We start from the raw sequence: 12,020 nt of genomic DNA, 5'->3' as shown, positions 1-12,020 counted from the left end.
CCCTCCACTAATTCTCATCCCGGTTTTCAAAATATGTTTCTTTTAAAATCAAAAAAAGAAAGGACTAAATTGCATAACACTGTTCTGTCAATTATGGACCATATATACAATAGCAGTCCATAAGATCACTATTGCTTTGCAGTATCATGCATGTCTTAGGGTTAAGTACACTATGAGGCTTGCAGAATTACCAAGTTGCCTAATGACACATTTCTCAGAATGTACCCATTAAGCAATTCTTACCACGTACGATTATAATTTTTCACTCAACTAGTAATGGCAGGATAGACATTGGTGAATACATGTGAGCATTCATAGCACTATGCTAAAGGAGTAGGTCTTACATCTAATAAAGAATACTTAAAATTGAGGGTTCAACATTCCAAGTTTACACCTCTAAAATAGAGTTTAAAAACTGACGGGAAGTGGCTGAGTAATAGAGACCTTATCTATCACTGGCTTTGTGTCACTAACAGTCTTCAAACCTGATATACTGAAGCCACTGAAATATTTGCTGATTGAACTAACATTACAATTAAAGTTGCAATAATAAAACAAAAAGCGCCAAAACAATTACACACTTCAGTTGTGAAATCATTTAGTAATTTGAAAGAAGTATGAAGCCTGACTAGAGACCAACTGTGCAATAATTTCAAGTAGCTGAATGGTCTACACTTTGTGGTCGAAGTGAGGTAACTTTTCATAAGAACAGCCATAAACACGGTAAGCTGTAATGTGTGACATTATGGTCTCCACTTTTAGATTGCAGGGGGCCCCCTTAACAGATTTCATTATAATACCACAATGCCAAATATTGTGAATCTAATTAAATAATTAGCAAGGGATTTCCTGCACAAAAGTAATACCTCCTCCTCTTAAAAGTGGCCACCTATTGGGTTTGTAAATTAGCAATGTTTAAGAAAAGGCAAACAATATACTGGGGATATGCTGCATGTCATCTAAAAACAAACTCAAGTGTTTAATTATAGGAAGCTTACGCAGTCCCCTGTGAGGATTCAGATAATTGTTTATTTTACTATATGAGCATGACTATGAAAAGGATATAAGGCTATTTAATGAGGAAGTTTTACTGTTAATTACTGTTATGCTAGTGGAAATCTATTGAAACATTTAAAAATCACAGAGGTTGCTGCAATTGATTTTAAATTTTCCAGATGGCCTACATAGTTAAAATTCTATCCTTAACAGTAGCTAATTCCCGGAGCCTTGAATGATCATTAGTTACAGAGCAACTACACTAATCCTTTACTCTGGATTCAAATTCCCTGAACACTTCCTCAGAAATTGTTATGCTGTGTGTTAGCTTATTAGACAACTCAATAGCACCACAGCAACTGAAAGAATTATTTTTCCACATCCTGAGATGTCTAATAAAATATCTTGAAGCTATATATTTTATTCCCTGCTGGTTCATTTTTCACAAATGTTAATCAAATGTTTGGGTGGCAGGGGTTTTCATGACTCAAGATATTTTCCAAGTTGCAACTGAAAAATGTTAAAATTATTCCTTTCAGGTTTAACCATGATGATACCACTTTGCCTATATATCTTACTTGGAAATAAATCCATTCACAGTATATTTAAATGTACAATAGTCTCACAATAATTCCAGATTAATTTAGAAACAGAACCAGTGTAACTTTTGAAGAAATTTAGTAACTGCCACCATTTTGGAACTGATTAATGTCGCACCTCTGAATGAAAATGTTTACTGTATGAAAATGTTTCTCACCCACTATAGCTTAGTGTTTACAACTATCTAAGTGCACGTATCACAGACATCGAATTCTACTGTCATTCACTTACTGGTTTTAAATATTCATGCTGTACCATCTTCAGGACAGAAACGAGTCAAAGCACATCTCTGGATAATTATGCTCATTATAAAATCAGAAATGTTACAGCCAGTAGCCACGTAAGTCTTTGTCCAAATTCCTCATTTTAGTAACATTAAAAACAGAAGCTGAGACCCAGAAATTCAAACATAAACACAGACACACAAACCATACACACACACACACACACACACACACACACACACATACACACACACACACGGTCACAGAACATTACATTTAGCATCACAACTAGATCAAGACTTTCCCATAATAGAACTAGAGGAAACTAAGATTGCCATCTTTATCATGGGCCTTTTCTGACAGCAAAAGTTGAGTTCCTAGAAAAATTTAAAGGAAAAATCACCAGTCATAATAAATAAATGACCATTTATAGTCAATCGTTTAATCCCCTATCACAAAAGAAAATGAAGAAACACTTCTTGGTAACAAGTTACACTGGCATCTTCACTAGCATTTTCAAAGCAGACTTGAAGCCCTCAGGAAGAGGAAAAAAGAGTTCTTGTATTTTTACTTAACACCAGGGATTCAGGATTCATCTTGTCATTGCCAGACCCTCAACAGGTGCTCCATAATTGTGGAGTGGGAGTTTCAGACCGGCTGCCCAGAGCCACCATAACACCTTGTGATCGTAGCCTACCTCCTTGGCCATGTCTGTATACTTCTGTTTTTCCTTTGGATCGAGAACAGCCCACCAATCAGCTAGTATCTTGGTAGCACCTCGGTTATCAAGCCTGGGATGTTCTTGACGGACAAGGGAGCGATGGCGTTTGCAAAACAAAAGAAATGCATTCATTGGTCTCCGGGCTCTCTGTTCTGGTGATTCATCATCTTCCGCCTCACCAACATCTTGTTCTAGGCCATCGGGCCCAAGAAGTTGAACCTATTACCAAACAAAAGCCAAATGGTTAACATACCTAGAAGAATTTTGATTTAACAATTAGTTTTGGTTTGCACATTGTATTTTTTTCTCAGATACGTTTATACATCTAATGAATTGAAGAAGAAATTTTTAAAATCATCAACACTGTTGGTGGTTGGTAACTTATGTATGATGCATCCTGCTTAGTTTCTATAGCAACCTGTGCATGTTTCTATTACAGCATTTCTCCTATATTGTGTTGTAATTGCTTATATTCTTTAAGTAATGAGATCTTTGAGGAGAAAAATTCCTCGACTTACCTTTATAACCACAAAACCTAAATTATATGCTGTAACATTAGCAACTAATTGGTCAATTAATAAACTTGTTTTGTGATTTATGGGTCTGAAAACAATCTATACAAAATACATCAATATTAGCTTGTTCTCCCCTTTAGGAAATGCTTTTCTACAGCAAATAATATAAGAATGTCTAATATAAAAGTAGATTATAAAAAACTAACAGACTATACAGTGTTTTTGTACACACAAGGGAAGTTGCCTCATAAAATACCAAAATAAACATAAAACATGATTATTTGAGAGAAGAATTACACAGTACACTTTTAAGCCTGTAAATATCAAGCTGTCTTGTCTAGTGAGATGCTATCATGATAGGAATAAATTTCCCTAGGCTTCAACCTTCAAAATTAGTTTTGAATTTTCCCTTTCCTAAAAGCATTTTGTTGAAACATTGTTCAGGGTCTTCAAGGACTTCTACAAAGTCCTGGATCTGTGTAATTCTTATTGCCACTGCCCTGATACCACTCTGGCCTATAGCCTAATCTTTCTATCTTCAATCTTCTCTATACCACTTGCTGCTTATAGCTGCCAGATTAGATTTCTTGAAGCACATCTCTGATTGCAGAATCTCAGAAAATAGAGTATTAGGATTATAAAATATCTTCCCAAGCTAAAACAAGATTCTATGATGTTTTCTGGAAATGGTGAAACCATGAGCATAAATCCAGAATGCTTACGATGACTGTTTCTCTAACTTCCTGTTCTACAGTTAAAATCAAGAAGGATTAAAGTAGTCATTAGTTTAAATTATGCAGCGGGGATGTAGTTCTTAAACTTCAATGTGCTTGGGAATCCCTGAAGATCTTGTTAAAAGACAGATTGCTAGGTTCTATTCTCAAAGTTTCTGATTTTGTAGGTCTGCATTGAGTTCTCAGAATTTGTAATTCTAACTAGTTCCCAGGGAGTGTTGATGCTGCTTGTGTAAGGGTCACATCTTTGAGAACCACAATTATAAGGCATGCCCCTTTCATACAATGTTTATTAGGCAACTGTTACAAACAGACACTCTACAGGCGTGTTCAACCTGGAGCTTGTCAGCTGCTATGCTCGCTCTTACTCTCTTAAATTATGGCAAATAGGAAAAATAAAAAATTATACATATAAAGTAACTACGTCATATATTTTATATGTGGCCCAAGACAATTTATTTTCTATCTGTATGGACCAGGTGAGCCAAAAGGTTAGACACACCTGTTCTAGAACAAAGCACTTGTTTAATCCAATTTGGTATTTTAAAAAAGTAAGTATTTATGTAAATATTACAAATGCAATCAGTTAGCCATCAATTATCTTCAAACACAAACAGAAAAATCTTACAGTCATAGCTGTCTGATGGGTTTATTATTGGGAGATTTCTCACCCTCACTATGTATATAAGCATTAATAATGATTTACATTTTCAAGGAATATTTATTTGGCATTCTGAAACTAAGAAAATATTAGGAAGTAATTATATTTTCCCTTAAGGAAAGAATAACTCGATTCAGTTACCAAATTATAAAAGTCAAGATAAAAGCTAGAAAAAAAGAGCTCAGCTTTGGGAAAGCTGAAGTACATTCACACAAATATGTTAAAAAGGATTCAAAGATTCCAACAAAGAACCAAAGTGTTGAGTTAAAGAAGTACTAGCGGATGGGTAGAAGCACAAGAAATTCTTCCTATAAACAGCACTGCCAGAGCTAAATTTTCAAAGATGAGCTGGAGTGTGTGGGATAGTCAGCGGAGGGACAGAGAGAACTAACAGGGATTTAAGCTGGAAGGTTTATTTGTCCAACAACTTGAAGTTCCACAACACTGGTATAGAAAAGATAAAAAAAATAGGATTTAGGAAATAAGGTTGTAGAAAATATGGGCCATTTCATAAAGAATGCGCTCTTCTGTGCAGTCATTCATTTAATCCTGCAGACCAGTGGTTCAGATTGTACAGATCAATAGAAAACATCCAGTTTGGCTTAGGCAGTCAACTTTTAATTTTGCGAAGTATGGATAACAAAAAAAAAGTTTAAGTGCTATCTAGTGTTATTTCATTAAATTAACTGAAAAATGAGTGAATACACAGAAACAAGCAACAAAATAAAGATGAAAAACTATGTGGATTTCACTTTCACCAAGGACCCATTAAAACTTTTTAATAAATCAATACAAGCACCTATAGCTGGAGCGCTTTTTTCTTTTTACAACAGAGGAAAGACATTCTTAGAGTTTTATACCCAAAACTATTTTCTAGTTTCAAGTTTATTCCAGATGTTCAAGCAAAAATTCAAGCCATAGTAATAGGAATGGAGATATCAGAAGAGGTTGGTTGGTATCCAACTGAATTTGAAGGTTCAAAACTAAGCATTACTAACTTGTATGGCGATTTCTCCATACCCAGCAGAGAATTCTTTTTGTCAGATGAGAGAAAGGAGTTCTGTGAGGAACAGAGAGAACAGTGCAGGTGGGCGGTAGAGGCGGTGCCATGGGGCACGCTACATGGACACCAAAGTCCAAGGTGACCATCTGGATACCGGTGTAGAGAAGGGAGCAAGTCTGAAGATGGGATAAGATCACTGAACACAGAGTGAAAAGAGAGAGTCTGCGGACTGCAGTCTTTCACTCAACACCCTTTCCGGGCACGTGCAGTTGCAGGCGATGCAGACGGAGCAGTGAGCACACAAGTCCCTGCCTCTGTGAAGCACAGAAGCAACAGGGCCGGCCTCACATCGGCAAAGATTCCTTTGGCTGCCTTGCTGAGAGCAGACTACGGACGGGCAAAGGAGAGGATAAAATCTGTGTTAGAAATGCGGTGAGAAACAACAGGCTGGGTCAGAATGAGAACATATTTTGAAGGAACAGCTAAGGATGTAACTGATCAATGGATGGCTATGAGGCTTGAGGAAAATAAACATGTTAAGTATGAGCTACAATGTCCTGGGTTTCACAGACTGGCCTGCTGCAGTCGGTACAGGAGAAAGACTGAAGGAGAGCAACAAAAGCTTAGTTTTGCACACACTGAAAATGAGATTCCCAGTTTACAGTAAGTGGCTACGTCAAGTAGACAGTTTGAAATATGGGTTTGGAGAAAGGAGAAAAGTCCAGGGTAGAGCTAGAAAAGAAGATTAGAAACTTAGAGAGCATCAGCATTTGAGGATAGGCCGATGGAGGAACATCAATTGAAAGAAACTAGGAAGGAAGGTAAATGGATGCACCCTGAGCCATATGTTTAAGTGAAATTAAACAGAAATACATGTGTAGATACCACATCATTCTCTGGTGTGAGAAACTGAAAGTGTAAATAAGGACCAAACACAACCGTTGTTAATCCCTATCATTTTGTTTGAAACCCTGTATCATTCTTATTGTTTTTGCTTTGTTTTGTTTTTGTCTACGTTGCTGGCATTTTGCTATTGTTCTTTTTAAAAAATTTTCCTTAAAATAAAAAAAAAATTTAAAAATGTAGAATAGATATTGTGAAATAGGAAGGGGAATTAGGGAGGAGGAAAGGAGAAAGGGAAAAGAAAAAAATAATGAGAAAGGAGAGAAAAAATTGAAACAAAGCTTTTGTAAATGAGGGGAAGAGGGGTTGAAGGGAGGGTAGGGGGATGGGAACAAAAAAAAGAATCAAGTTACATCGTGTACAGGAACAAATTCCCTATAATGAATCTGATCATTATATATACCTAAAATGTACCAATAAACCTAATTAAAAAAAAAAAGATGTGTGCAGCTAGATTTTTCTCGGCTTCGTGTGTACACTTCCTCTCCATGTGACGCCTTCACTGTGTGCGATGCAGCTAGAGGCTCTCAGCAGATGTAGCCTTTGTTCTTGGTCCTCCCAGCTTCCAGACTGTGAGCCAGAAAAACTTCCACTGTTTATAATTTACTCAGTCTGTGATACCCTGTTATAGCGGCAGCGAAGACACTCAGAGGAGAACACGAAGAGACTGTTTCTCACAGGACAGGAGGAGAAAGAGCACAGAGATGAGTGCACAGCTCTGTAGGAAGCCAAAGGGGCAATTTCCTGCAGCCTCCCTTGTCTCTGTAGAAACATTCTAGTAAAAGAGACTAAAGAGATCTGCAGATGAGGACTAAGAAACAGGAAAACTTTTTAATTCCTGCTGAGAAGGGTTGAGGGAGTTGACCAAAACCAAAGAAAACAGCCTGAATAGATACTGAAGGCCTAAAAAATATTGAAAATATTGAAAACATTTGCAAAATTTGTACAGTGGGGGCTGGGGATTTAGCTCAGCAGCAAAGCACCTGCCTGGCAAGCGCAAGGTCGTGAGTTCAGTTCCTGGTACCAGAGAAAAACCAAAAAAAAAAAGAAAAAAAAATTTGTACAGTGACACAAAATATGAACTAATTTATTCTCCCACTTGGCACATGCCCTTTGGGTACTACATGGCAGGCACCATGCTTGGTTCTGAGGAGAGAGGAGAAGACAGGCAAACCCTCTCTGGTCTGAAAAGACAAACTTAACAGGAGCACAGCTAAACACAGGACACGTGGTAATGAGTGCCTTGAAGGAAATCCCTGGACCTTGGGTGAGTTGGGTGGAAGACATACTTGGAGATGATTAGGCTCTGGTTCTTGCACTAAAACCTGAGTGGTGACCAGAAGCCAGTGATGGAGACCTGGAGGGATGTGTGACTTTAGGTCACCTGAATCGCTGTGTGACTTTCTGAACAAACACCAACTGCTCATACAGGAGGCCTGAGAAAGGCACTTGGGGAAGAGAGTGGCCATGGAGGCTTGGTGGCACAAGTGCAGCCCGACGCTCTGAAGACCACGGCAGTGAAGATCAAGAGAGCAACCAGGTGCTGAGGGAGTAAGTGTTACAAACACTCGCGTCACACTGCCTTGCACTAGTCCAGAGTCGACAGAGATGCTAAAGCACAATCAAGTGAAAATGCAAACCAAGTAGGTAAACAGGAGTCAAGCTGTATGGATTTTTAGAACCACCTTTCATACTGCATGTTCTACAGAAGGATGAATGCTGAAATATACCAGAGACTTCTACAGTAACTTGAAAACTTACTTTATCAATATCCTCCTCTTCGTCCTCCTCTTCCTCCTCTTCCGAAAAGTCAAGAAGTTTCTTTGCTAGCAATGGATGCCACTGAAGACACTTTCTTTTTGGTCGTTTTCCAGCCCCTTCTCCTTCTGCTGAGTGATCTTTATTTCTATTACTGCCTTTCATTACTGTGCCCTGTAATAAGAAAAGAGAGAGAAAGCAAATTTGTTTAACATTAGTTTATTTTGCTCTCTTCACTTTAATTGGATTATAATTGTAATGGCTATCTACCAGCTCAGGCAGTAACTTACTAGATTCAGTGAGAATCCAAATATGCAATCCAGCATTTATTGTAAATAAACTGAGCTAATACTATTTGCCTTTTATGAACCTTCTTTCCCTCCACTCCGTAATTTCAAAGCTAAAAACCCACGTCGGTTTTAGGATGGTTACCAGTGCCCCTCCCCTGGCCATATTTACTCGGGCTACCGTTTCAGGGACAGTGGGGGGGGCCGACCAGGGGCGGGGGGCTCAGTGAGGTGGACGGCCTGCTCTCCCTGTCTCACTCAGTGCTTCATGAGATTCTGCAGTCTGTGAAATAAACTATGCAATACGATGACATAAAGTAAGTAATTTCTAAGAATGAAATAGCTGGGATTTGAAATGAAACCACAGGACACAGTTTCCAAACATGTGCTGTTTCTAAGGACTCAGTGTGTGAGCACCCTGGAGATCTCAGAGGAAGACGGGCGCTCTCTGTGCCTTCTACGACAAAGCGAGGCAACACTAGCTTTAGGCTTCTCCAATGTACACGTACTATTAGCAAACTGGTGAAAAAAAGTTGCTTCTGGGATTTTTTTAAAAAAATGGTTGAGCAGGTGAAATAGCTAAGAAAGAACTATGCTATCACTGTGACAAAGCCTCTTAGGAGCCCATAATTCTAAATTACTTTTGACAGACTTCAAAGTTATTGTTCATTATAAAATCAATGCATATTTCTATGATAATAACGCAAAGAGATTTGCCCTTCTCTTCATGCTTAGAACTCGATGTCAATGCTTCCTCACTTTCCTGATTTCTTACTTCTCATTCATTTATTCACTTGAGGTAAAATAAACATACAAATTACTATTTACATATGCTCATGCAAAAATTCAAACAATACAGTTAAATGACATTAATAGCTCATGAACAGATGCTGACAGTTACAAACACATGCAACTGCTAACATCACCGGGTAGTTGTCCGCTGCATGTATGTGCTACTCCACCCAAAGTAATACCCGCAACATAATACCATTAAATTGTTTATGTCATATTAAAACCAAAACTAGGGTCCGTGAACATATAACATCAAGGTTCACTCACTTCTCAAGCCTTCTAAACATTCACGTTAGTTGTTTCTGTGCTAGGGGTGATATCTTCCTCACTTCAAAACAAAACAAAAAAATCACTAATATTTTCTCCTGTACCAGCAAGACTTCATCTTAAATATCTGACTAATCTGGAACTCATTTTCATATGAAGAACCAGGATTTAGCTTATTCTTTTTTCCCCAACAGCTGGCCAAACATACCAACACCTTTCTTAAAGAGTCTAGCTTTCCACTATTCCTCCGGAATGCCACTTTTATACTAAATAACCATATTTATGAGTCTACTCCTGGTTTTCTGTGTTGATAATCATCCTCCTCTAACTGCTTATCTATCCTTTAACCAATCTTAGGAAGAACTATGTCATTATCCTAAAATATGCAAATACATTAGTAAACAGCCATGTACACTTTTTTGAGTTGTATACATCACACTCCTCTTTAGGTTAGTATATACCATGATCATTTTCGTTCTTAGTAACTGTATAAAATATTACAAAACAACTGTATCTCAGCTTCATCAGTTCACCACTGATGGACATTCAGATTATTTCTTTTATTGAGAGCTGCAATTTAAAAACACCTTTGTTTTAATAAAATCATTTAAGCAATCTTCATTTTGATAAAACCCTCATTAATTTATTGAAGCCGTATCTAGATGTGCCCCCTAACAACAAAAAAAAAAAACAGGAAAAGAAAGAAAGAAAAAGTGGAAGAAGGAAACTTATGTTTTACAGCTTTTTAAAGAAACTTTTGTTCACTATCAAAGCAATTCTACCACTTGTGCGGCTGCCTCAAGAGTACAAGCAGTTATCGAAAACTCTAAATGGAACGAGTTATCCGGTGTGCTCTTAATAAAGGAACAAAGACTTGTGTAAGTTGATAGACTATTTAACAATTTCCATTCTATCTGCAAATAAACTTGGCACAGGCAACCCAATTTCCAAAAATACCAGGGCTATACAGAGAGGAGAGAAATGGTTACTTTTGTGGTTTATTAGTCACTTCAGGATACGCTGTTTGCGTGCTAATTAAACCTATATTGGCAAACCAATATTTTAGTAAATCACCCAATTTTTATGTCGTATAAGAAATCAATGGAAAACTGTAAAGCAGCATTTATTAAGTGGAGAGGATAAAGTGATTCGTCAGTGCCTAAGGGAAAATACATTTTTAACCCCAAGATTTTACAATTAAATTCTGCTATTTCATTTTATGAATATTCTGCTATTTAATTTACACATACTCATGCACGCACACACACATACACACACACAACACAACTGGTCCCTTCTGGAGTTTTGGCTTCAAGGTCCCTTGTGGATACCAAAATCCTAGGATGCCAGGTCCCTTATAAACTGGTGCAGTACTTGCATATCACTGACTGTTAGGAGGATCTTGAATGACTCCCAAATGCCCATGTGCTGAGGCCTTGGTGCCTACCTCATGGCACTGCCGGGAGGTCAGAGCCCTCAGCAGGTAGGACTTAGGAGAAGGCAATTAGGTCACTGGGGGCATGCCTTCAAGGGGATACTGGGGGCCCAGGCCTCTCCTTCCTCTCTCTCTACTTGCGGGCCACCACAGGATGAGCTTTTTCCTTTAGCACAAGCTCTGTGCCATGATGTACTGTGCTGCCCAACAAAGGGCCAACCAGTCATGACTGAAACCTGTAATACAACGAGTCAAGACAAACCCTTCTTCTTCTTAACTTGCTTATCTGTGGCTCTGGATCACAGCAACAGAATGCTAACATATCTATGCACATTTCCACACACTTTAAATCACTCATAAATTAATTACCTGTAACATCTCAACATCTCATACAATGTAAATGCTGTGTGAACGGTTGTTATGTGGGAATCTTGGATACCGCTACACCAACGGTGCTGTGAATGGCTGTTACGCTTTACTGTGTAGGGGCTAGCGACAGGGGAAAGAAGTCTGCATGGATACAACTTTTTCCCTGAATATTTTCTATTCAAGGCTAGCTGAACCTGAGATATGGATCACATGGATACAGAAGGCCCACGATACATGTGCACCTTTCATATATAATTTCAACATTTAAAGTGAAAACAGGATATCAAGAATCGAATTAATGGATGGTAGACATGGCTATGGGGCTCACATTACTCCTGACCGGCATTCCCTACTCTAATTCTTTCTACCTAGTCCACTTGCCACCTGGGCTACAGCATTTCTCCAATACTCCAGAAAGTAATCTTCCTTACCCAGAAGTACACTAGGAAGACTTTGCATTGCCCATGTCACTTCCCACACTTCCCTTGAATTATAATTATTTGAGCGCATCCAATCTCTATTGCTAGGCCTTCTTCTTCATTAAGATCAAGGACCATTTTATTATGCTTGGCAGTATCCTGGCACACTAGAGTATCAAGATCAGGCCGCTTTGAGGGTGTCTCAAATGGCCACACAAACCCTGGGTTAAACTATGATAATGACTTCTTGTTTTGTCTTTTGGATGGTTTCAACATTAGCCACCACCTGGTGGCTAATTAGCTCACTGCCTGGATTCAGATATTCTTTCTTTCTTT

The 12,020-nt window shown here is 38.3% G+C and overlaps 1 protein-coding gene across 8 annotated transcripts in view; it reads right to left on the bottom strand.

The window, feature by feature from the left end:
* The window catches only part of Bbx (bobby sox homolog (Drosophila)), a 255,067-nt gene that overhangs the window by 86,479 nt on the left and 156,568 nt on the right, over positions 1-12,020 (bottom strand). For all 8 annotated transcript variants that reach the window (XM_005386346.2, XM_005386352.2, XM_013515187.1 and 5 more), the window contains 2 exons: positions 8,119-8,289; positions 2,518-2,760 (listed from right to left, as the gene is read on the bottom strand). In XM_005386346.2, coding sequence (XP_005386403.1) covers positions 2,518-2,760; positions 8,119-8,280 — 405 coding nt within the window. In that variant the 5' untranslated portion in view covers positions 8,281-8,289. The remainder of the gene's footprint in view (positions 1-2,517; positions 2,761-8,118; positions 8,290-12,020) is intronic.

This window comes from Chinchilla lanigera, unplaced genomic scaffold (genome assembly GCF_000276665.1).
Source record: "Chinchilla lanigera isolate Chin_1 unplaced genomic scaffold, ChiLan1.0 scaffold00026, whole genome shotgun sequence".
Taxonomy (NCBI): Eukaryota; Metazoa; Chordata; class Mammalia; order Rodentia; family Chinchillidae; genus Chinchilla; species Chinchilla lanigera.
This window is presented reverse-complemented; position numbering and strand designations above follow the sequence as displayed.